At 46.2% G+C, this 24,457-nt stretch overlaps 2 protein-coding genes across 7 annotated transcripts in view; both read left to right on the forward strand.

Annotated features, from left to right (window-relative positions):
* Window positions 1-21,967, forward strand: part of ano1a (anoctamin 1, calcium activated chloride channel a) — an 89,253-nt gene extending 67,286 nt beyond the window's left edge. For all 4 annotated transcript variants that reach the window (XM_052063876.1, XM_052063875.1, XM_052063879.1 and 1 more), the window contains 8 exons: window positions 4,549-4,606; window positions 5,159-5,259; window positions 8,043-8,185; window positions 11,735-11,887; window positions 17,395-17,447; window positions 17,570-17,754; window positions 17,884-17,989; window positions 20,553-21,967. In XM_052063876.1, the coding sequence (XP_051919836.1) occupies window positions 4,549-4,606; window positions 5,159-5,259; window positions 8,043-8,185; window positions 11,735-11,887; window positions 17,395-17,447; window positions 17,570-17,754; window positions 17,884-17,989; window positions 20,553-20,795 (1,042 nt within the window). In that variant the 3' untranslated portion in view covers window positions 20,796-21,967. The remainder of the gene's footprint in view (window positions 1-4,548; window positions 4,607-5,158; window positions 5,260-8,042; window positions 8,186-11,734; window positions 11,888-17,394; window positions 17,448-17,569; window positions 17,755-17,883; window positions 17,990-20,552) is intronic.
* Window positions 21,968-23,741: 1,774 nt separating this feature from the next.
* The window catches only part of mtch2 (mitochondrial carrier homolog 2), a 49,291-nt gene continuing 48,575 nt past the window's right edge, over window positions 23,742-24,457 (forward strand). For 2 of the 3 annotated variants that reach the window (XM_052064016.1, XM_052064017.1), the window contains exon 1: window positions 23,742-23,760. The gene's annotated coding sequence lies outside the window, so the exon portion shown is untranslated. The remainder of the gene's footprint in view (window positions 23,761-24,457) is intronic. The other variant, XM_052064020.1, reaches the window with a different exon arrangement.

Genomic DNA, 24,457 nt, shown 5'->3' on the forward strand with positions numbered 1-24,457 from the left:
GGGACCCTGGCGGTCCGATCCTCGGCTGCAGAAGCTAGCTCTTGGGACATGGAATGTCACCTCTCTGGCAGGGAAGGAGCCCGAGCTGGTATGTGAAGCAGAGAATTTCCGACTGGATATAGTCGGACTTGCCTCCACACACAGCCTGGGTTCTGGTACCAGTTCTCTCGAGAGGGGTTGGACTCTCTTCCACTCTGGAGTTGCTCACGGTGAGAGGCGCAGAGCATGTGTGGGCATACTCATTGCCCCCAGGCTCAGTGCCTGTACATTGGGGTTCACACCGGTAGACGAGAGGGTTGCCTCCCTCCGCCTTCGGGTGGGTGGACGGGTCCTGACTGTTGTTTGTGCATATGCACCAAACAGCAGCTCAGCATACCCACCCTTTTTGGAGTCCTTGGAGGGTGTGCTGGAGAGTACTCCTGCTGGGGACTCCATTGTTCTGCTGGGGGACTTCAATGCTCACGTGGGCAATGACAGTGATACCTGGAGGGGCGGGATTGGGAGGAACGGCCCCCCCGATCAAAACCCGAGTGGTGTTTTGTTATTGGACTTCTGTGCTCGTCACGGATTGTCCATAACGAACACCTTGTTCAAACATAAGGGTGTCCATATGTGCACTTGGCACCAGGACACCCTAGGCCGCAGTTCGATGATCGACTTTGTAGTTGTATCATCGGATTTGCGGCCGCATGTTCTGGACACTCGTGTGAAGAGAGGGGCGGAGCTGTCAACTGATCACCACCTGGTGGTGAGTAGGCTCCGATGGTGGGGGAAGATGCCGGTCCGTCGTGGCAGACCCAAACGTATAGTGAGGGTTTGTTGGGAGCGTCTGGCGGAATCCCCTGTCAGAAGGAGTTTCAACTCCCACCTCCGACAGAGCTTTTCCCATGTTCCGGGGGAGGCGGGGGACATTGAGCCCGAGTGGACCATGTTCCGTGCCTCTATTGTTGAGGCGGCCAATCTGAGTTGTGGCCGTAAGGTGGTTGGTGCCTGTCGTGGCGGCAATCCCCGTACTCGCTGGTGGACACCAGCAGTAAGGGATGCCGTCAAGCTGAAGAAGGAGTCCTATCGAGCCTTTATGGCCTGTGGGACCCCAGAGGCAGCTGACGGGAATCGACTGGCCAAGCGGACCGCGGCTTCGGTGGTCGCCGAGGCAAAAACCCGAGCATGGGAAGAGTTCGGTGAGGCCATGGAAGCCGACTTCCGGACGGCTTCGAGGAAATTCTGGTCCACCATCCGACGTCTCAGGAGGGGGAAGCAGTGCACCACTAACACTGTGTACAGTGGGGATGGGGCGCTGCTGACTTCGACTCGGGACGTTGTGAACCGGTGGGCAGGGTACTTCGAAGACCTCCTCAACTCCACCAACACGCCTTCCTTGGAGGAAGCAGAGCCTGGGGACTCTGAGGTGGGCTCTCCTATCTCTGTGGTTGAAGTCACCGATGTTGTTAAAAAGCTCCTCGGTGGCAAGGCCCCAGGGGTGGATGAGATCCGCCCGGAGTTCCTCAAGGCTCTGGATGTTGTGGGGCTGTCCTGGTTGACACGCCTCTGCAACATCGCGTGGTCAACAGGGAGAGTGCCTCTGGATTGGCAGACCGGGGTGGTAGTCCCTCTTTTTAAAAAGGGGGACCGGAGGGTGTGTTCCAACTACAGAGGGATCACACTCCTCAGCCTCCCTGGTAAGGTCTATTCAGGGGTGCTGGAGAATAGGGTCCGTCAGGAAGTCGAGCCTCAGATTGAGGAGGAGCAGTGTGGTTTTCGTCCCGGCCGTGGAACAGTGGACCAGCTCTACACCCTTAGCAGGGTCCTTGAGGGTATGTGGGAATTCGCCCAACCAGTCTGCATGTGTTTTGTGGACTTGGAGAAGGCGTTTGACCGTGTCCCTCGGGGAGTTCTATGGCGGGTGCTTCGTGGGTATGGGGTACCGAACCCCCTGATACGGGCTGTTCGGTCACTATACCACCGATGTCAGAGTTTTGTTTGCATTGCCGGCAGTAAGTCGGAATCGTTTCCAGTGGGGGTAGGACTCCGCCAAGGCTGCCCTTTGTCGCCGATTCTGTTCATAACCTTTATGGACAGAATTTCTAGGCGCAGCCGAAGCGTTGAGGGGGTCCGTTTTGGGGGCCTCAGTATTACATCCCTGCTTTTTGCAGATGATGTGGTGCTGTTGGCTCCTTCAAACGGGGCTCTCCAACTCTCACTGGAGCGTTTCGCAGCCGAGTGTGAAGCGGTTGGGATGAAAATCAGCACCTCCAAATCTGAAACCATGGTCCTCAGTCGGAAAAGGGTGGAGTGCCCCCTCCGGGTCGGGAGGAGATCTTACCCCAAGTGGAGGAGTTCAAGTATCTTGGGGTCTTGTTCACGAGTGGGGGTAGGAGGGAGCGGGAGATCGACAGGCGGGTCGGTGCAGCGTCTGCTGTGATGCGGACGTTGTATCGGTCTGTCGTGGTGAAGAAGGAGCTGAGCCAAAGGGCGAAGCTCTCAATTTACCGGTCGATCTACGTCCCAACCCTCACCTATGGTCACGAGCTATGGGTCGTGACCGAAAGAACGAGATCCCGGATACAAGCTGCTGAAATGAGTTCTCTCCGCAGGGTGTCCGGGCTCTCCCTTAGAGATAAGGTGAGAAGCTCAGTCATCCGGGAGGGGCTCAGAGTCGAGCCGCTTCTCCTCCACATCGAGAGGAGCCAGATGAGGTGGCTTGGGCATCTGATTCGGATGCCTCCTGAGCGCCTCCCCGGTGAGGTGTTCCGGTCATGTCCCACCGGGAGGAGACCCCGAGGAAGACCCAGGACACGCTGGAGAGACTATGTGACCCAGCTTGCCTGGGAACGACTCGGGATCCCCCGGGGAGAGCTGGAAGAAGTAGCTAGGGAGAGGGAAGTCTGGGCTTCCCTGCTAAAGGTGTTGCCCCCGCGACCCGGCCCCGGATAAGCGGTAGATGATGGATGGATGGATGGATGGAAGTAGTTTAACATTTTGGAAATCCGATATATACAGTGGGGCGGCCCGGTAGCCAAGTGGTTAGCACGTCGGCTTCACAGTGCAGAGGTACCGGGTTCGATTCCAGCTCCGGCCTCCCTGTGTGGAGTTTGCATGTTCTCCTCGGGCCTGCGTGGGTTTTCTCCGGGTGCTCTGGTTTCCTCCCACATTCCAAAAACATGCGTGGCAGGCTGATTGATCACTCTAAATTGTCCCTAGGTGTGAGTGTGAGTGCGAATGGTTGTTCGCTTCTGTGTGCCCTGCGATTGGCTGGCAACCGATTCAGGGTGTCCCCCGCCTACTGCCCGAAGACAGCTGGGATAGGCTCCAGCACCCCCCGCGACCCTAGTGAGGATCAAGCGGCTCGGAAGATGAATGATGAATGAATGATATATACAGTTTAAGCATAGCATCATGGTACATGTGACCTGCGACTGACTGCGACCAGTTCAGGGTGTATATAGTTTGCCTTCCTCCCGAAATCAGGTGGGATAGGCTCCACCAACTCCCTGCGACCGTGTTCAGGATAAGCGGTGTTGAAAATGGATGGATAGATGTGACTTGTACTTCAACTGTGCAAAAAAATGACTGCATTTTTGGGCTGTCGGTGGAGTTTTGACACCTGCAGAGACCTGGGAATATGGGCCTGAGAAGCAAGAAGTGCAGCCAGAACCTTCTCAAACCACTGCTGAGCAAAAATAACATAAAGGCACATCTTGTCTTTACAAAAAAAAAAGTCAAAGTCCAGACTTGTATCTGAATGAATGAAATGCTGTAGTATAAACTTCTAAAAGATTTTCTTGTTCAAAAATCCTCCTTTACTGTCGAAAAAAAACAGATTTCTGTTATTGCTGTGAGGAGTGGCCCAACCACTTATTAGGTTTAGGGGGCAAGTACCGTAATGTACTTTTTCACATGGGGTCATGTATCCATCCATCCATCCATCCATTTTCTGAACCGCTTAATCCTCACTAGGGTCGCATGGGGTGCTTGAGCCTATCCCAGCCGTCTTCGAGCAGTAGGCGGGGGACAGCCTGGATCAGTTGCCAGCCAATCGCAGGGCACACAGAGACGAACAACCATCCACGCTCACATTCACGCCTAGGGACAATTTAGAGCGTCCAATCAGCCTGCCATGCCATATGTTTTTGGAATGTGGGAGGAAACCGGAGCACCCGGGGAAAACCCACGCAGGCCCGGGTAGAACATGCAAACTCCACACAGAGAGGATGGAGCTGGAATCGAACCCGGTACCTCTGCACTGTGAAGCCGACGTGCTAACCACTGGACTACCGGGCCGCCCACTGGGGTCATGTAGCTTTCACAATTTTTTTTGTTTTCTAAATAAAAAAATCACCATTTCAATTCCGTCTTATTTTTTTTCCTGATATTTTCATTTGATTGATGATTTTGAAGTTGGGTAGAATGCAAAACACTACCAGTAATAATTTCAGAAGAGGGCAAATACGTCTGACTCTATGTGTGTGTGTGTGTGTGTGTGTGTGTGCGTGCGTGCGTGTGTGCGTGCATGTGTGTGTGTGTGTAAAACATGTGTTTGTTCCATAGGCTTGTTGGGCGGCCAGGAAACTACCTGTATGTTGTAGGATCATACAGAATGGAAGAGGTAACCATGGTCTTTTTTATTTAAATTGTAAATTGTATCCTTCATAGATTTTAATCGAAGCTCTAAGCAACGAACCCAGTCATAATCTTAGATATTAGATTGCAAAAGGCAAGGTCAATTTGAATTTTGAAAATATACAAAGCGAAACGACAAACGTCCAAATACGCGAAACTTTAATCAGATAAGGTTAACGACAAAACCAAAATACTGACAAAACAAGAATCTATCAAAACAGGAGCCCTATGAACGTGAACAGGACGTCTGGAAAATATCTCTTGATCATAACAGCAAGCGAGGTCATTAATCCGACAGCGATGAGCCATTTTAACAATTCTTAAATACTTAAACTCAGACATTATTGGGAACCAGACACAGGTGCAGCGCTGAAGAGGCCCGCACTCCACTCCAGCTGGTGCACAAAAACGAAACAAAGACAAAGCCAAAACATGACAGATTCGATTAAAAAATAATACATTCAAATAATATTTGGCTCCACACACCTGTAGCACTTCGCATGGCGAGTCAAGTGTCTTCATGTCCTGTTTTTTCCAGTGTGCCCATGCAGGCTGCCTTATGGAATTATGCATCCAGTTATGTATCACCATGCTTGGGAAGCAATTAATCCAAAACAACCTGTTTGAGATTGGCATACCGTAAGTGAAAATCTTTCATTTGTTTGGACTTATTTTAAAACATGGTCGTCGCGTGGAAACCAAAGTGGCCTTCTCTATCTTCTTTTTCACCAAAAGTTAGAACATTTAGAGTTAGACTGTTCAAATCATTTATTTTGTACACAGAACGAGACAAATTTCTTGCAAGATCAACTATATTACCTTAATCCCATCCTGGTACATGAGACCAGGTTAATATTGGATGTCATATAGAATAATACTCGATCATGTATCATGATTTATGGACGAGAGAGTGGACGTGTATAAGAGATGAAGCAGCCTAAATTTAGATTTTTTAAAAATTTCACACAACTGATAATAGCCCAGGCGTGAACACCTCTACAATTCCTCTGAGTTTTAATGCCGCCTTGCGGCAGATGTTTTTGTTCCTCGCGGGTTAACCCGCGGGTCTACCTCATATTTGCTGGGAAGTGTGTTTCAAGTTCCATGATATTGAAACAAGGAGTTGGTGATTTTTCGTGAAACGCTGTTGTCACGATCATGCACTCTGCCAATAAAACAACACTATATTTGAGGAATTAAAGAAGCACAAAATCTCAAGAAACTTTGCACATAAATCAGGCCGAGCAAAATCATCAATATTTTGTATTGTGAGATTTTTTTATGGCCTCAGTGGCGCCCCCTCCATATTTTCAACAAAGCAGCCCCGACTGTACAGTATATTTTAAGATCTGCAAAACGTTGGATATGCGATAGCCCAAGATCTAAGAAAATAGTCTCCAGCAGCCATATCCTAAGTCTATCAGGAAGTCCGGCATTTTGACTTTTCTTTCAAATTTGGTCCAATTTTTGGACTTTTATATCGGTCACTTTTTAAAGAACTCATCCTCAAGATTTTATGTACTTGTCTTGAAACTGTGGATGCTTCAAAATTAAAAATAAAAGCAAGACCTTTTATTTTGTTGAACGCTGTTGCCGTGGTGATGCGCTGTTTCGCAACCTAAGTATTTGTGCATGCCAATACTTAGTTTTTTTCCTTGTTTTTTCTACTTTCTTCCTTCCAAATTTTGCTGCTGTAGATTGCGAATTTCTCCATTGTGAGACAATAAAGGTTTTCTTATCTTAACTAACTCAAGAAATATAACACTGATTTGATGGTCTTCACATTCTTAAAAATGTATGAAACTTTCAACACGTCATGCTTGACAGAAAAATCAATATTTTATGAGTTTACTGTGTGGTTTAAAATAAATGGCTTAGTTGCGCCACATACAATTTACTTTTTTTTTTTTAAACGAAACAGCTCCGGTTGTACATATCAACAAGATCCACCAATGTTGGAGGCAGATGCAATAGCCCAAGAGCTTCTGAGACTTAAAAAAAAGTCTCAGAAGCCCTATTTGTAACTCAAAAGGAAGATGGACGTTTTTTATTTCCCTTTCAGATTTTGCCTCAAATGTTGGCCATTTATCGAGGTCATATTCTTTTAAATAGCTTTTAGTGTACTTCATCATCATCATCATCATGATAGTGTACTTAATTTTTTAAATTCCAATTTCGATGTGCCAGTATCTCCACTTGGCACTACACCAACGTTGCTCTGACTGCAATGGCCCTCTATAGCTGCTGTCAGCTATAATTAGGGCCTGAGCGGTGACCGCTCCAAATCATGATTGTTTTTGTCGAAATTATTATTTATATTGGTGTTATTTTTTTAACCAAAATTCATCACCGTTTTGGGGACCTAAACATGCACAAAATCTCACCAAACTGCACACTCATCGGCCCTGGTAAAAAATGTTGACGTTTTAAAGTCGTCATTAACGATGAAAACAAAACGATATATGAATGGAAAAATTAAAAAACTAAGCATGCCGAGACAAACAAAAAAGTCCATTGCAGCTGTCCTCTAAAATGAACGGGAAGTGAGCGAAAATTTTGAAACTCTGATTTTGGCACACTTTTGCTCAATTACAGAGGTCATTCATTTCCACCCTTGTCTGAGAATATGCATCCGATTGACTTCAAACTTCAACTATACCAGAAATGTTTTTTTTCATCAAAATGTTTCTTTAATATTCCTGTGGCTACAAAGAAGGAAATGCTTAACTCCCTGGCAAATGTTCCCAAAAAATTCCAAACTTGACATGTATATAAATTATGTTGTGAAGACATTTATACGATAATATTCTGAAATACATATCGCGCCACCTAATGATCACCAAATGATACAATTCCTGAATTCTTTGCAATTTCACATGGACGAACATTGTCCTCAAACTGTGTTGACGATTTACACAGAGGTCCCATTTTTGCTTTTGAACGACTCATTCTTTTAAGTTTATCTGTTTGAAAATTAAACATATTTTGGATTCACTTACAGTTTGAACATGATTAACAAATCCTTGTATTCCCTTTTCCTTATGTTTAACACAACGTCCCAACTTCATTGGAATTGCGTTTGTAGTTTTCCTCAACTCACGCTCTGCTCGCATTTTGATTTCAAAGTCATTATCCTGGTAGTGCCTAAAATTGAAATAGGAGCAACAGATTGCAGCACATGTGAGATTTTCCAGATGAATGTATTCAGTATTACCTCAACCGTCTCCGCATTGATGGGTGGTGACACAGACAAAGTTTCAAATAACTTGGTGCTGGTGTTTTGATGCATGTACTTATTTTTTAATAGACGCAGTGACTCCTTGAACTTCCCATGAAAAGTCTGTGATGTAGCATGATTCTGAATGGTAAACTGCAATATCGCAGAGGACAACTGTACTTTCATTTTCTTCATTTTTCTGCAGCAAGCTGAAAAAAATGCTACACAAGAAAAACTCTGAGATGGACTCAAAGCAACAAGAAGAGCTGATCAAAACCTTGCCGCAACACGAGAGGGACCATTTCCTCTGTCCTTTTGTTGGTCTTAACCCAGAATACATGGAAATGAGTAAGTTATTATTTATTTTTAATCTCACTTAGATACTTTTAAATACTCGTGGATAATATAATAAATGGGGCAAGGGTGATCGGGCTGGTTTGGTAGCACAAAAATAACATTGCCGAAGGACTCAGAGTTGGGGAGAAAAACTGTTAAAAGGACTTTATGTAAAAGAATTGGTTTGGATTTTTTTTTGTTTAATCACTTCGAGGACAGAAGCTTACCGGTACTTAAAAAAAAGAAAAAAAAATCAACATAGTCTCCCAGCACTGTCACACATTTTTCCCAAACTTCCATATTCCCTCAGTGTCAAAATCTTTGGACTGATGTCTCATCCAGTCCCTCGCAACACTTTTGACTTCATCGTCAATTTCAAACTTCATGCCTCTCGTGAATGCTTTTAAGCAAACAAGTGAAAGTCTGAAGGGGCAAGGTCTGTACTGGCAGTGGAATGAGGGAGCAGTTCCCAGCCCAGCTCATTGATGGTCTGCACCATTTGGGCTGCTGTGTGAGGCTTTGCGTTGTCATGATGCAAGATGACTCCTGACCGATGACCCCTGCGTTTGTTCTTGATGTCTTTCTTGACCTGCCTCAGTGGTTCACAGTAGTTGAAAGTGATGCTTGTGCACAGATGGGAAAAATGTGTGACACACATGGGAGACAACAGTTGACACCCCCCCCCCCCCAAAAAAAAACAACTAAGTTTCCATCTGGATTACAAATCCTCATTCTGAAAGATCCCCTCCGTGAGCCGTCACCTTATCGTGGTGGAGGGCTTTGTGTGTCCCAATGATCCTAGAATCTAAGTTGTCTGGGGCTTTATGCCTCTGGCAGGGTCACCCATGGCAAACAGGACCTAGGTGAGGGACCAGACAAAACACGACTCACAAGACCCTTTATGAAGAATAAAACAAATGGACTTCAGTTTCCTTTGCCCGGACGCGGGTCACCGGGGCCTCCCTCTGGAGCCAGGCCTGGAGGTGGGGCTCGTTGGCGAGCGCCTGGTAGCCGGGCCGACAACCATGGGGCTCGGCCGGGCTTAGCCCGAAGAGACAACGTGGGTCCCCCTTCTCATGGGCTCACCACCCTTGGGAGGGGCCAAAGGGGTCCGGTGCAGTGTGAGCTGGGCGGCAGCCAAAGGCAGGGACCCTGGCGGTCCGATCCTCGGCTTCAGAAGCTAGCTCTAGGGACATGGAATGTCACCTCTCTTGCAGGGAAGGAGCCCGAGCTGGTGTGCGAGGTAGAGAATTTCCGACTGGATATCGTCGGACTTACCTCCACACACAGCCTGGGTTCTGATGTCAGTTCTCTCGAGAGGGGTTGGACTCTCTTCCACTCTGGAGTTGCCCATGGTGAGAGGCGCAGAGCAGGTGTGGGCATTCTCATTGCTCCTCGGCTCAATGCCTGTACATTGGGGTTCACACCGGTAGACGAGAGGGTTGCCACTGATGGGACCTGACCTTTGTTTGTGCGTACGCACCCAACAGCAGTTCAGCGTACCCACACTTTTTGCAGGGTGTGCTGGAGAGTACTCCTGCTGGGGACTCCCTCGTTCTGCTGGGGGACTTCAATGCTCACGTGGGCAATGACAGTGAGATCTGGAGGGGGCGTGATTGGGAGGAAGGGTGTCCATATGTGCACTTGGCAGCAGGACACGCTTGGCCGCAGTTCAATGATTGACTTTTTGGTTGTATTATCGGATTTGCGGCCGCATGTTTTGGGCACTCGGGAGAAGAGAGGGGCGGAGCTGTCAACTGATCGCCACTTGGTGGTGAGTAGGCTCTGATGGTGGGGGAAGATGCCGGTCCCTCCTGGCAGACCCAAACGTATTGTGAGGGTTTGTTGGGAGCGTCTGGCGGAATCCCCTGTCAGAAGGAGTTTCAACTCCCACCTCCGACAGAGCTTTTCCCATGTCCCGGGTGAGGCGGGGGAAATTGAGTCAGAGTGGACCATGTTCCGTGCCTCTATTGTTGAGGATGCCAATCTGTGTGTGTTCCAACTACAGAGGGATCACACTCCTCAGCCTCCCTGCTATGGTTTATTCAGGGGTGTTGGAGAGCAGGGTCCGTCAGGAAATCAAGCCTCAGATTGAGGAGGAGCAGTGTGGTTTTCGTCCCGGCCCTGGAACAGTGGACCAGCTCTACACTTAGCAGAGTCCTTTAGGGTATGTGGGAATTCGCCCAACCAGTCTACATGTATTTTGTGGACTTGGAGAAGGCATTTGACCCCGTACCTCGGGGAGTTCTGTGGGGGGTGCTTCGTGGGTATGGGGTACCGAACCCCCTGATACGGGCTGTTCGGTCACCATACCACCGATGTCAGAGTTTGGTTCGCATTGCCGGCAGTAAGTCGGAATCGTTTCCAGTGAGGTTAGGACTCCGCCAAGGCTGCCCTCTGTCACCGATTCTGTTCATAACCTTTATGGACAGAATCTCTAGGCGCAGCCGAAGGATTGAGGGGGTCCGTTTTGGTGCCCTCAGTATTGCATCCCTGCTTTTTGCAGATGATGTGGTGCTGTTGGCTCCTTCAAACAGGGCTCTCCAACTCTCACTGGAGCGTTTCGCAGCCGAGTGTGAAGCGGTTGGGATGAAAATCAGCACCTCCAAATCTGAAACCATGGTCCTCAGTCGGAAAAGGGTGGAGTGCCCCCTCCGGGTCGGGGGGGAGATCTTGCCCCAAGTGGCGGAGTTCAAGTATCTTGGGGTCTTGTTCACGAGTGAGGTTAGGAGGGAGTGAGAGATTGACAGGCGGATTGGTGCAGCGTCTACTGTGATGCGGACGTTGGATCGGTCTGTCATGGTAAAGAAGGAGCTGAGCCAAAGGGCAAAGCTCTCAATTTACCAGTCGATCTACGTTCCAACCCTCATCTATCGTCACGAGCTATTGGTCGTGACCGAAAGAACGAGATCCCAGATACAAGCTCCGGAAATGAGTTTTCTCTGCAGGGTGTCCGGGCTCTACCTTAGAGATAAGGTGAGAAAGAAGCGTGGTCGTCCGGGAGGGTCTCAGAGTGTAGCCGCTTCTCCTCCACATCGAGAGGAGCCAAATGAGGTGGCTTGGGCATCTGATTCGGATGCCTCCTGAACGCCTCCCTGGTGAGGTGTTCCGGGCATGTCCCACTGGGAGGAGACCCCGGGGACGACCCAGGACACGCTGGAGAGACTATGTCACTCAGCTGGCCTGGGAACGCCTCGGGATCCCCCGGGAGAGCTGGAAGAAGTAGCTTGGGAGAGGGAAATCTGGGCTTCCCTGCTAAAGCTGCTGCCCCCGCAACACGGCCCCGGATAAGCGGTAGAAGATGGATGGATGGATGGATTCTGAAACATTAAGGATTATTTATTGAATGACTCATGTATATATATATATTTTACGGAATGCTAACATATATTTTACGTGTCATATGTCAATGATCATATTGGTTTCTCACATCTGATACTTGCCAACTGTTTTACATTATTGATGTTTTCTTGTTGAATTCACCTTCTACATAAAAGATTTGTTTAGGTTTTAAAAAAATTTCGACAGAATAACAAGCAATACTGTCTCACGTTTCTGTAGTCATCCAGTTTGGGATGGTGACTCTTTTTGTGGCCTCATTTCCTCTGGCGCCACTCTTTGCTCTTCTGAATAACGTCATTGAGATACGTCTGGATGCCAAAAAGTTTGTCATGGAGCTCCGAAGGCCGATTGCAGGCAGAGCCAAAAACATTGGTAGGTGTTCGTCCTGAGACAAAAACATTGATAAACACTAAACACAATATAAAGATGAGATCTCATTCACCAAATACCATTTTATTTGTAAAAAGCTTTTACATGGCAGCTAACCCTGTGTTCCTGAACACAAATGAAAGTGCTTCTCATCTGATTCGCGATGATCCGATGAACTTCACTCCGATGCACATATGAGTGGTGATGTGGCAGAGTGCAACGAGTGTGTCTTCTCCATACTAAGTCACACAATTTTGGCTTATTGCACAACGTGATGATATCCAACACACGATAACAATCAAATATTCTGCCCGTAGAAAGAAAGTCAGCGATGTTTTATTGTACGTTATTTCTGTGTTTGCCATTTGCAGTGGTGTAGAACGAAACAGCAGAATACTGAGTATCCTATTTTGACACTTGCATGATACGAACTGGCATAACATGAGCTGTGTTATGATGCAGTCCAGCTTTACACCATTGATTTCATTACAGTAGGCTAAATCAACCACATTTCTTGTTGCATATTTCCAATTGCTTACTCCACAGTTTCACAGCCCACAGCTCACCCATTACTAGGGACAACATAGAACACTCATTTATTGATTGGAATACTTCACAGTGGGCGGCCCGGTAGTCCAGTGGTTAGCACGTCGACTTCACAGTGCAGAGGTCAGGGGTTCAATTCCAGCTCCGGCCTCCCTGTGTGGGGTTTGCATGTTCTCCCCGGGCCTGCGTGGGTTTTCTCCAGGTACTCCGGTTTCCTCCCACATTCCAAAAACATGCATGGCGGGCTGATTGTACACTCTAAATCAGGGGTCTCCAAACTACTTATCCGGCCCGCGGGCACATTTGACCCGGCCCTCTAACCCTCATGTTGTCCTTGGGTCAAAATGACCCATCACTGTTTTAAAAACGCCCCAAAACCCCCCTAAATGATCATTTTTTAACTTGAGTTAATGGTCTGCGAGTGGATTAATGGTTTTCTTAATGGCAAGAAGGTTCTTGGTAAGAATCTCAACTGTCCTTCCTGTATGGAGTTTGCAGGTTCTCTTTGTGTTGGTGTTCCAAATATGAGTGTTGATGGCATCGAGTATACTTGTTTACAGTATATAGCAGTCAGGGAAATGCAATTAGCAAACGCTTATAGCTTTCTTCATCACTGTCGATGATTACAAGTCTGGCGGCGCGTCGCACATCACATGCTATCTGGGCACATATGCGATCACGTTTCAAATGGGACAAAATTGTGCTAGTGTTCACCGCTCAACAGTTGTGCAAAACCTGCGTGTGTCCAGGGAGCCATTACTCTAGTCTGCACCTGTGATCATCATGATGATACTGTCTTTCAGTATGGACAGTACTGCTTCCTGGGTGAGGGGACGCTGGCATGTATCTCGCCGCTTCTCACTCCAAACTTTTCCAAACTTTTCAAAGCTCAGATATTCCTTCTCATTTTTCTTTTGCGCTACTGTTTTGGACTGTTTGGAATGTGATTGATGTAATGAATCATAGCTTCACCCGACCAATCAAACCCCAATTCGTAACTTGGTCCACGGGTACCTTAAACTTACCGGCTGTCACCGCACCGGCCTTTCTCCCTCGTCATGGGGCGCCACAATTTCGCCGCCTTTGGGTTACTTCTGATACTCTTGACGTACTGCCATCATCCAGGGACTGCTCCACTATTCTGTCGCGGATATTCTTCGGATCCGGACGATTGCACCGGAGCCACCCCCGCCGGAGCTGCACCATCATCCTGACATCGCTCACCTGCCTCGACGTCGCTACATTCACCGCGGGTGGCGTAGACATGTTGACTATAAAAACCCTGGCTGAATCAACTCGACGTTGGTCCACTTCTCGACGTCCTCCCAGAAACCGCGGCTGCAACACCAACTACCATGCAGTAGCCCGCCTGGCTATATCGGCTAACAGCACTACTGCCGTCAAACATGACACCTCCGCCGTCAACTTTGGACTGCTCACTCACGAACAAGGGACACCTCATTCAAGACGCCCGCGCCGATCGCAAATTTGACTTCCTCGTTTTAACAGAAACCTGGCAACAAACAAACGACTTTGCTGCTCTGAATGACTCCACGCCTCCCGGCTTTGTTTACATCTGCTGTCACCGTGGCAACGGCCGTGGAGGAGTTACGATCATCAAGCTCTTTTGAATGCCTGGTGTTTAAACTCCCTAGACCCTCGCCAACCATCATTGCCACAGTTTATCGCCCCCCACCCCAAAGCCACAAAGCGATTTGATCAATGAATTTTCCAACTTAATCACACACTTATCCACTCTCTCGCAAAATTTAATTTTGCTGGGAGATTTCAATATTCACATGGACAACCCCGACGTGCCACTCACAAGAGACTTCAAATTCTACCTGGAGTGCCTTGCGTTATACTGTCTTATTGACTTCCCCACCCACATCAAAGGCCACACATTGGACTTGGTTTGCTGCTCTGGCCTCTCCCCCTCTAAGCCCACTGCTGATGTTTTTCCAGAAAACGATCATTTCCTCCTCACTTTTAACACCGTACTCCGTCCTTCTACAATCTCATTTCTTTTTGTAATACCAAAAATATCAACATTGACATCTTCTGCTCCATTATCGACCGTTCCCCACCCCCAGACGCCCTTTCAAACCCGAATTACCTCGACGCTCACTACAATGCCTGCCTCACAAATATTCTAAATTTTCTCGCCCCCCTGAAGACCAGGACTGTTTCGTTCTCTACATCTGCACCCTGGTTTACACCCACTCTTAGGTCATTGAAATAAAAAAAACGCCAACTTGACCAACTCTATAAGAAAACCGGTCTCACCATCCATAAGGACATGTACACTACCCATATCACTAAATACAAGGACCAAATTGCACAAACCAAATCCAGCTACTACTCCGGCCTCATCCTCTCCACCGAAGGAAATTCAAGAACTCTCTTCTCCGTCATGAACAAAATCCTCCCCCTCCACCTGTACTCCACAGCAACCTGCAACTCCATAATGGAGCACTTCAATCACAAAATCCTTAAGATCCATCACCACCTCCATCAAAACGTGCCTGCCCCCCCCAATCTGAACCTTCTTCTCCTTGTCATTTCTTCTCCAGTTTCGTTCCACCCACGACTGCTGAATTATCCAACCTCATACTCAAATCCAAGCCCACCACTTGCCAGCTCGATCCCCTCCCTTCATCCCTTGTTAAATCCTGCCTTCCTTCCGTGCTTCCTCTCATATCTGCTATTATCCACTCCTCACTCTCTTCTGGTTTTGTCCCATCACTCTTCAAAACCGCTACTATCACCCCCACACTGAAAAAAACATGGCTCTGACCCCAACAACTTCGATAACCTCCGCCCCATCTCCAACCTTCCATTTATCTCGAAAATCCTAGAAAAAAACTGTTGCTGCTCAACTCCACTCCCACCTGTCCCTTCACTCTCTCTATGGACCCTTTCAGTCCGGTTTCCGCCCCCGCCATGGCACAGAAACTGCCCTAATCCATATTGTAAATGATTTCCTCATAGCATCTGATTCCGGTTTAGTCTCCATCCTCATCCTCTTAGACTTGAGCGCCGCCTTTGACACAATCTCTCACCCTATCCTCCTCAATAGACTCTCCTCCATTGGTCTCTCCCACACTGCCTTCAGTTGGTTCCACTCCTACCTCACCGGCCGCACTCAGTTTGTCCAGCTCAAATTCTTCACCTCAAAGCCCTCCCCAGTCACCACAGGTGTACGACAGGGATCTGTTCTAGGTCCCCTTCTCTTCATCATTTACCTCCTGCCTCTTGGCCATATCCTCTGCAAATTTAATATCCACTTTCACTGCTTTCCTGATGACAGCGAGCTCTACCTCTCCTGCGAGCCAAACTCCATACTCCCACCCCACTCCCTCACCTCTTGCCTTTCCGAACTCAAAACATGGTTCACAACAAACTTTCTTAAATTAAATGCTAATAAAACTGAAGTCCTCCTTCTTGGCTCCAAATCCACTTTATCTAAAGTATACCGTTTTTCCTTCAACATTGACAGCTCCTTCGTGTCCCCCTCCCCCAGGTCAAGAGTCTGGGTGTCATCCTGGATAGCATGCTCACCTTCCACTCACATATCAAAACCATCACCCGCAACGCTTATTTCCACCTCCGCAATATTACCAGACTTCGCCCTTACCTCACCCCCCGCACCACTGTTATTCTTGTCCACAGTCTTGTCACATCCCGCCTTGATTACTGCAACGCTTTCCTCTTCGGCCTACCTAAAAAGTCCCACCATAAAATCCAGCTGGTTCAAAATGCCTCTGCTCGCATCATCACAAAAACATCTTCCCAGCAGCACATCACCCCCGTTCTCCAACAGCTCCACTGGCTCCCTGTTCAACATCGCATCAATTACAAACTGCTTCTATATACATGTATGGCCATCCACAACCTGGCCCCTCCTTTACCTGTCCGACCTCCTCCAGGTGCATATCCCCTCTCGCTCCCTCAGATCCTCGTCCTCTCTCCGCCTGTCAGTGCCCCCTGCCTACCTGAGCACCATGGGAGCCAGAGCCTTCAGTCACGCTGCTCCAAAGCTTTGGAACAACCTACCTCCAGACCTCCAAAACTGCACACCTCTTTCCACTTTCAAGTCCCGTCTAAAAACACACCTGTTCAGGATTGCCTACAACACATAGCTCTTCCATTTCCTAAGTTTTTATGATTTTATGTAATATCACGTTTACTAATTTCATTTTCATTGTATTTTCTTGTTGTCTGTACAGTGTCCTTGGGTGGCATGAAAGGCGCTTTTAAATAAAATGCATTATTATTATTATGGGCGGCCCGGTAGCCAAGTGGTTAGCACGTCGGCTTCACAGTGCAGAGGTACCGGGTTCGATTCCAGCTCCGGCCTCCCTGTGTGGAGTTTGCATGTTCTCCCCGGGCCTGCGTGGGTTTTCTCCGGGTGCTCCGGTTTCCTCCCACATTCCAAAAACATGCGTGGCAGGCTGATTGAACACTCTAAATTGTCCCTAGGTGTGAGTGTGAGTGCGAATGGTTGTTTGTTTCTGTGTGCCCTGCGATTGGCTGGCAACCGATTCAGGGTGTCCCCCGCCTACTGCCCGGAGACGGCTGGGATGGGCTCCAGCACCCCCCGCGACCCTAGTGAGGATCAAGCGGTACGGAAGATGAATGAATGAATGAATATTATTATTATGCTAACCCCGCCCACCGTTCTCCGCACGCCGCCCTCTGACATAGTTGGTGCCAGTGTCTGGACCAATAAATAATTGGAGCCATCTTAAGCACCAGTTTCAAGCAAAAGAGATAGAACAAGAGCCAATTTCTGTGGCGGAAAAAGAAAGTACTGGTGCTAACCTGGGCAATGGCCTTGAACTAGCACTCGTGCAAGCCCGGTAGAAAAAGGCCAAGTGAAATCTCAACAGCATCCCAATCGCCCTCCCAGGACCGATGCCCAGATGATTTCCTTAATGAAGGTCCTTGTTTCTTGTTTCTAGGTATCTGGTACAACCTATTAAGGGGACTCAGCAAGGTGGCTGTGATAGTAAATGTGAGTTTTCAAGTCAGTCAACAGATGCTCCTGCAAATCATGCTCCAAGCTAAGAACGTTGTCCACCTCATCTCATCCTCATTTCTAAAAGATCGTGGTAATCCATAGTTTTTGGTTCCCAGGCCTTTGTGATCGCCTTCACATCTGACTTCGTCCCACGGCTTGTGTACCAGCACATGTACAGTCCTGATGGCACCATGCACGGCTTTGTCAATCACTCTCTCTCTTACTTCAACGTGAGTGACTTTGAGCCTGGCACAGACCCTTACCAGCCAATGATCCTCGGCCATAAAGTAAAACTATGCAGGTAAGATTATGCTTTCCATCTAGCTAATTCTTCATGACGACTCATGACGTCCATGTGGCATAGCGATTAAAGATGTGACCTTTTGACAGATCTTTTTAAGATGTTTTTTTTTTTTAAATTTATGAATAGGTATAAGGACTACAGAGACCCTCCCTGGTCCAGCACGCCATATGATTTATCCAAGGAGTTCTGGGCCATTCTTGCTGTTCGCCTGGCTTTTGTTGTTGTCTTTCAGGTAATGAGATATATGATAACGAGTAACTAATTTTGTGAATACTTGATTTTGCATTCGCTATGACCAAAAATCTATTGAATCGTTTTCAAGATCATGCTAAAAATGCTGCTTAAAACATCCTGGTCCTCATTCAAGGTTTCACTTGTGTATTTATATTTTTGTTTTACGAAGGCTCTTCAGCAAATGTTACATTATATTTGTAAATTTCTTCAATGTGCATAACATCACTTCCTATAGTGTAAAGCAGGCGTGTCCAAAGTCCGGCCCGCGGGCCAAATCCGGCCCGCGGTCGAATTTCATCCGGCCCTCGGCCCCTGTCATAAAATCAGTGCCGTCTGGCCCGCAGTTTGGGCGCAATGGAACACGTGTTGCATTGACTGAGGTCTCGTAGACTGATGAGTTGTTTCATAGAGTACTGCTTCCCTCTAGTGGCTAAATGAGTAATAGCATTCACTAAATGAGTAATAGCATTTAGACACTAGAGGGCATCACTCACGAGTTAACAAGACATCACTCCGTGTTTATATTGACTGATATGTCATATTTCAAATGATCCTTGCAGTTGTGGATATGTGTATTGCTTGTTCATTTCCCTATTGTTCGAGTCAAAGGTTTTGTGACTATTGAAAAGTCACGGTGATACATTTTATGTTTCAAATCAATCAATTTGCACTCAGGAGACTTCTGTTTAAGAAAAAGTCAAGTGAATAAGCAGTTGCATGTGATATACCTGTTTCAAATGAACCAAAAGAAATTCTTAAGATTGTTGAAATTAAAATAAAAATGGAAATGTGAAACAGACTGGCTTACTAAAATTTGTTGAACAATATTGTTGTTCAATGTAAAGAATGTCAGCCAAGGTCGGCCCCCCGACATTTTACCACATAAAATCTGGCCCCCTTGGCAAAAAGTTTGGACACCCCTGGTGTAAAGGAAAACCATAAGTAATAAAAACACATTGTTTACTAAGTGGGCGGCCCGGTAGTCCAGTGGTTAGCACGTCGGCTTCACAGTGCAGAGGTACCGGGTTCGATTCCAGCTCCGGCCTCCCTGTGTGGAGTTTGCATGTTCTCCCCGGGCCTGCGTGGGTTTTCTCCGGGTGCTCCGGTTTCCTCCCACATTCCAAAAACATGCGTGGCAGGCTGATTGGACGCTCTAAATTGTCCCTAGGTGTGAGTGTGAGTGCGAATGGTTGTTCGTTTCTGTGTGCCCCGCGATTGGCTGGCAACCGATTCAGGGTGTCCCCCGCCTACTGCCCGGAGACAGCTGGGATAGGCTCCAGCACCCCCCGCGACCCTAGTGAGGATCGAGCGGTTAGGAAGATGAATGAATGAATGTTTACTAAGTGACGTCATGCTGTTATCGGTAAGGATGAAAAATTATACATTGGTGAACATCTTTAGGACTGTTAAAGGACTAAATCTTACATCGACATCTTTTATACTTGAAATATGTCAACACATTGGAGCGATTGGTAAAGATGCCTCATTTCGTGCTTTAGGATCAAACAACCAATTTACAGTGAGAGCCATATCTAACAGGATTAAAACTTTGACAAAGACTTTGGACTGTAACATCAATTTGTGTATAAAATTTGGTGAATTTGTGGCTGAGCCCAAATAAGCACTAGAAAATTGACATTTGGATGGATGGTGACTTAATTTGACACTTCCAAATTACGTTAATCAGAGGTGGGCACAAAATAGGGCACGACCCTATTTTGACGGTCCGTCCTCCGACTGCAACCTGGGGACCCTTCCATCATTGTTCCTCTGTCCTAGTTGATAAAATAATTGTCCTCTGTCCACCACCATCCTGGTCCTTTTGAAGCGCTTTTGTCCTGATATTTCACCAGTACACTCCCCTCTCAAACCCCCGCCTCCAAAAAAGCATCTGTTCATAACGCCGTGGGAGGGAGGCTAATGCAAATCCCGATTTGAATTGTGGTGTTGTATGTAATAAATAAGTCCACCATTGCCTCCCTGTATTCCATGGTGTTCTCTGAAGGCACAATAATGTGCCACAGCACACTGGTTGAGAATCACTTCACTACTCAACAGAGCTGTGTTTCCGTGACCCTGTGTTGTTTGACATTGCGTTCCCCTCCACTGTCAGGTTCAGAAATGAACTGAATAATATCTTCAATGTCAGAAATGCAGGCTCAGACGAATTGTGATAATAATCCATCCATCTAACCATTTTCCGATCCGCTTATTCCCACAAGGGGTACAGAAATGCGTACCGACAAAGTACAAACAGAAATCGCTGGATAAAAAGAGCCATGAAAAAACAAAATAAATGGCAAGAGTCCAATAAAACAAAAAAAGAGTCAAGAGCAAAAAAAAAATAATAATAAAATGCTTACAAACAAGGAACTATGAAAAACGAAAGCGATTCTGAATGATATCGAGAGGTCTAGAAAATGACACTTGAGGCACAACAGCAAGCAAGGTCAATAATCCGACAGTGACTGAGACTAACGCACCAACATTTATCATAAGTCCTTTCTCTTTACTTCTCATGTTTCTAATCTTTCCTTATTTGCTGCCTTCCACCTTTGCAGAATGTGGTCATGCTCATGAGAGACTTTATAGATTGGTTGATCCCAGAAATACCAAAGGACATCAGCCTCAAGATCCACAAAGAAAAGGTCCTGATGGTGGAGCTATTCATGAAAGAAGAGCATGGAAGGAGGCTTGCTCGACGTGACAGTCACAACCATAACAGTTGTACTTCCCCGTCTTCCTCAAACCAGAGCCCACAACAACCACGATCTCGGGCTGTGTTGAACACAAACCGCTCTTAAAGTGACCTGTGAGCTGTAGATGTCTGGAAGAATAAGCAAAAGTCGCTCATACAAAAAAAAAAAAAAAACAGGGTGGCCTTTAACTTTCCATAAAGAGGAAAAAAAATGGGGCGTCTGAAACATAAAGTACAACATGTTAAATTGTATGTATGGAAACTCATGGCCGGTCTTGCACTACAAAACTCATTTTAAGTCAGTGAACAACCTTCTCTGTTTTCAGCCTCTATAGCTAAATAATGTTATACAATTCGATGAAAGGAGCTTTGCGGTTCTGCATTCTGGGTTTTAAAAATTCTGCTGTCTAAATCAAATCTTGATCATAATCAAAAGTGTTGATCATTTTACATTTTTTTCTAACTTAATTACAATGTTAAGACAAAACATTTCTTAAACACATTTGCGGTGTATTACTCTCATGCATTTTTTGGGCTTTGTTAATATTGATTATGTTGTTTGGTAGATATAGATATACTGTATGTAGAAATAGATATCAATTTTTGGGGGGAAGATTGTATATTGATGTAGTGAATTGGGTGTATGGTGAGTATGTCTGCCTCACAGTTCTGATCTTCAGGGTTCAAATTTCAGATCAGGCCTTAAATGTGTTGCTTGCATGTATTTATGTTTTTTTTTTTTGCTGGCATGAATTGTCTCCGGGTATTCTTGCCTTAGTGCGTGTGAGTGATTACTCATCTTTCCACCCATCCATTTTCAACACTCCTGATCCTGAACAGGGTCGCGGAGGGATCCTGGAGCTATCCCAGCTGACTGAAGGCAGACTACACCCTGAACTGGTCGTCAGTCAGTCGCAGGGCATATTATGTTTGCGTTTGTAATTTGTCACATAGGCCTAAAACCCACAATTACTTTAATTAGCAATAACCTTTTACCAGTTATCATGATTGTTTTATCCAATGATACAATTTGCCCTCAGGCACAGCTACATCAGCCCTTGTCACTGATTGTAGCGCTTGCCATGAGACTCCAGACCAGTGCTCTATTGCATCATGTCATCATTCATGAGAAACACATGGCGCAATTGGGAATCAGTCCCACCTCTCAAGCACATCCGATTGTCCTCATCCTTCTGTCCAATACAACACGATCAAGAACATTTTGTACCTCTGAAATTATGACTGCCCTGCATTAAACTTTGTATTAATGTTCTTAAATTGATGGCTTTATGAAGTTTTTCTTGAATGCAATTTTTTAGTCTGTGTATCTTATCAGCAAGACCTGAAAGCATGAAGTACATCAGTACTGAGAGGACGCCCATTTTGCTGATGATTGCCAAATGAAACTTAAAAAACAGAAAAAAATGGACCACGTACTGACTAGCTTTTCATTCGTCAGTGTAATCATCACAAACCAGGTCAAGTACCGATGGACCCTTCAGTCAATCACTGACAGACGCCCATTTTTCTGACAGAAACACGCCCCACCTGTCTCATCTGTCGGATGCTTCCCTTGAATATAATTGGAAACACTTTGCGCTCCTTGTACAGTAGGTGGAGGCGTGCACCAAAGAGCTGTTAATATGCCAATGAAACAGGACAAAGAAGAAGATGATGACGACATGCATTTACAGTGATCCTTCAACAGTTCACGCTTCAAGTTTTGTGGCTTCAGTGTTTCGGGGGGTTTTCAAAAATGAATTAAAATTAAATAAATCAATATGGACGTTTCGGCACTCATCTTCAGCCAGAGAATGTTCACCCGCGCTGCAAGAAGGAGAGATACCGACGCTCGTTCCTACCGACTGCTGTCAGGCTGCTGAATAAAAATAACAACAATATTAATAATAATAATTAAATGATATGAAAAACAATTGTAAATAGCACTGCGATTTATCAATTTTGTATTTATATTGCACTTAATTGAACAGTGTTCATTTGTTTTTTCTTCTTTCTTCTTTCTACCCACATTCTTGCTGATGTAGGCTGTAAATTTCCCCAGTGTGGGACAAATAAAGGATATCTTAATCTTAATATTGCGGAAAGATGCGTTTTGATACGTTGATGTGCGAAAGAAGGCCGAACAAAGAGCTGACATGACTCAGAGGCTTTGTTCACTCAAACAAAGCACATGACTGGATCATAGTGCGACATCGACCAATGGGATTTATCCCATGAGCTGTTTGGCTCTGCATTATCGCCACTCTGTCTCGCAAACTGTATCTTGATGTCGTGTTTGCGACATCTTTTTTTCGATTCGTTAAACTGCACTCCAACCCCTTGCCACCACCGCAGCAATGCATCCCTGTATGGGAGTGTGTACGGCAGCTTGTCAGAGATGGCACCGTGAACAGGGACACATTGCTTCAACTACAGGTTGCGGGGGTTCACAGCCTTGACCGGGTGCCTGATTTTGAAGGTTTCCCAACTTGGTCAGCTGTTTTTTAGACACGTTAAAAAAAAGAAACCCCATTCTTTGTTTCAAATATGTAAAGCAGGGCTGCCCATGATGTCAATCCTGATCGAGTAGATCGGTAGATCTAGGACAGGTCCCAAGTGTATCTGAGGGGCGTAGAGGATAAGAAAAAAAAACATTTGTGTCTTTGTACATGTTAGAAATATATTTTTTATGTTAATGTACCCTGCACCCTAATCGTCCTATCAGTCTCATTTTCACGAAAAAAATATTTGAAACATAAAATAAAATAAAGCAGGTAAATCATTAACCTATGGGGGCGCGTGAATATGTCACCGGGAGTTGTTAGCGCTCAGCAGTCTGCAATTGTAGCTTGTTGCGCTTTATCTTTTATCTTCATTATTCTCATTCAGAATTTGCTTCGTGTACAATTCACCGAGGGCACAGGCAAAGAATAGGAATCTAGAGTGCCCAGGGAAGCACTTTAAAACGGTACATGTGAGCTAGCTAGATAGTTAACAGGCTGCAAAAGTGCATTGCATGCGTGTCGAGCTGCTTCTCATCATGGCATGCGTACGCTTGCACGCACGTGCGTGTGCTTGGTATGGGGCGATCCCGGGAGGTTGGTTGATCGAAAAGTCGATCTGAGGTCCAAAAAGTTTGAGCACCCCTGATGTAAAGTATAAATACAATTTACATATTTGAAACAAGTCAAGTCAACTTTATTGTCAAATATACTCGATGTGCAGCATACAGCACTGGTATATTAAGATATTTTGTGATGTTTTCTTTCATCAATGTATATCTTCTCAGTGAAAAACTCTTGAACCTGCTTTGAGATGATTGCATGACTTGGTAACTTGCCTAAGCAATTTCAGAGATGGACTCTTGAGCCTGCCTTGACGACTTCAGAGATAAACTATTGAGCCTGCTTTGACGACTTCATGGTCTGCTTTGCTTGAATTGTCAAAACTTGATTGTGATCAATGCCGCTTGGTTACACAACAAACAGTGTGGCGTAGGGAGGGATGAGAATGGCCACTCACCCCTCCCGATGCACACACTTTAGAGGATAAAAGGAGGGGAGCGATGCTCCTCAGCAGAGTCTGCTGTGGGTTAGCGTACGAACGCCCAGCTCGTATTGAAGCTCACTCTGCTGAGGGTGTTGGCTCTCCACCCTAATGGCACACGGTAAGAGTATATCATCTTTAGCTTCATACAACTTGTTTGAACTGTGTCATCACTTCTGTGTGGGACCAATAAAGTGCCTATTGTTGGTAGCCAGAAGTGTC

This window comes from Hippocampus zosterae, chromosome 4 (genome assembly GCF_025434085.1).
Source record: "Hippocampus zosterae strain Florida chromosome 4, ASM2543408v3, whole genome shotgun sequence".
NCBI lineage: Eukaryota > Metazoa > Chordata > Actinopteri > Syngnathiformes > Syngnathidae > Hippocampus > Hippocampus zosterae.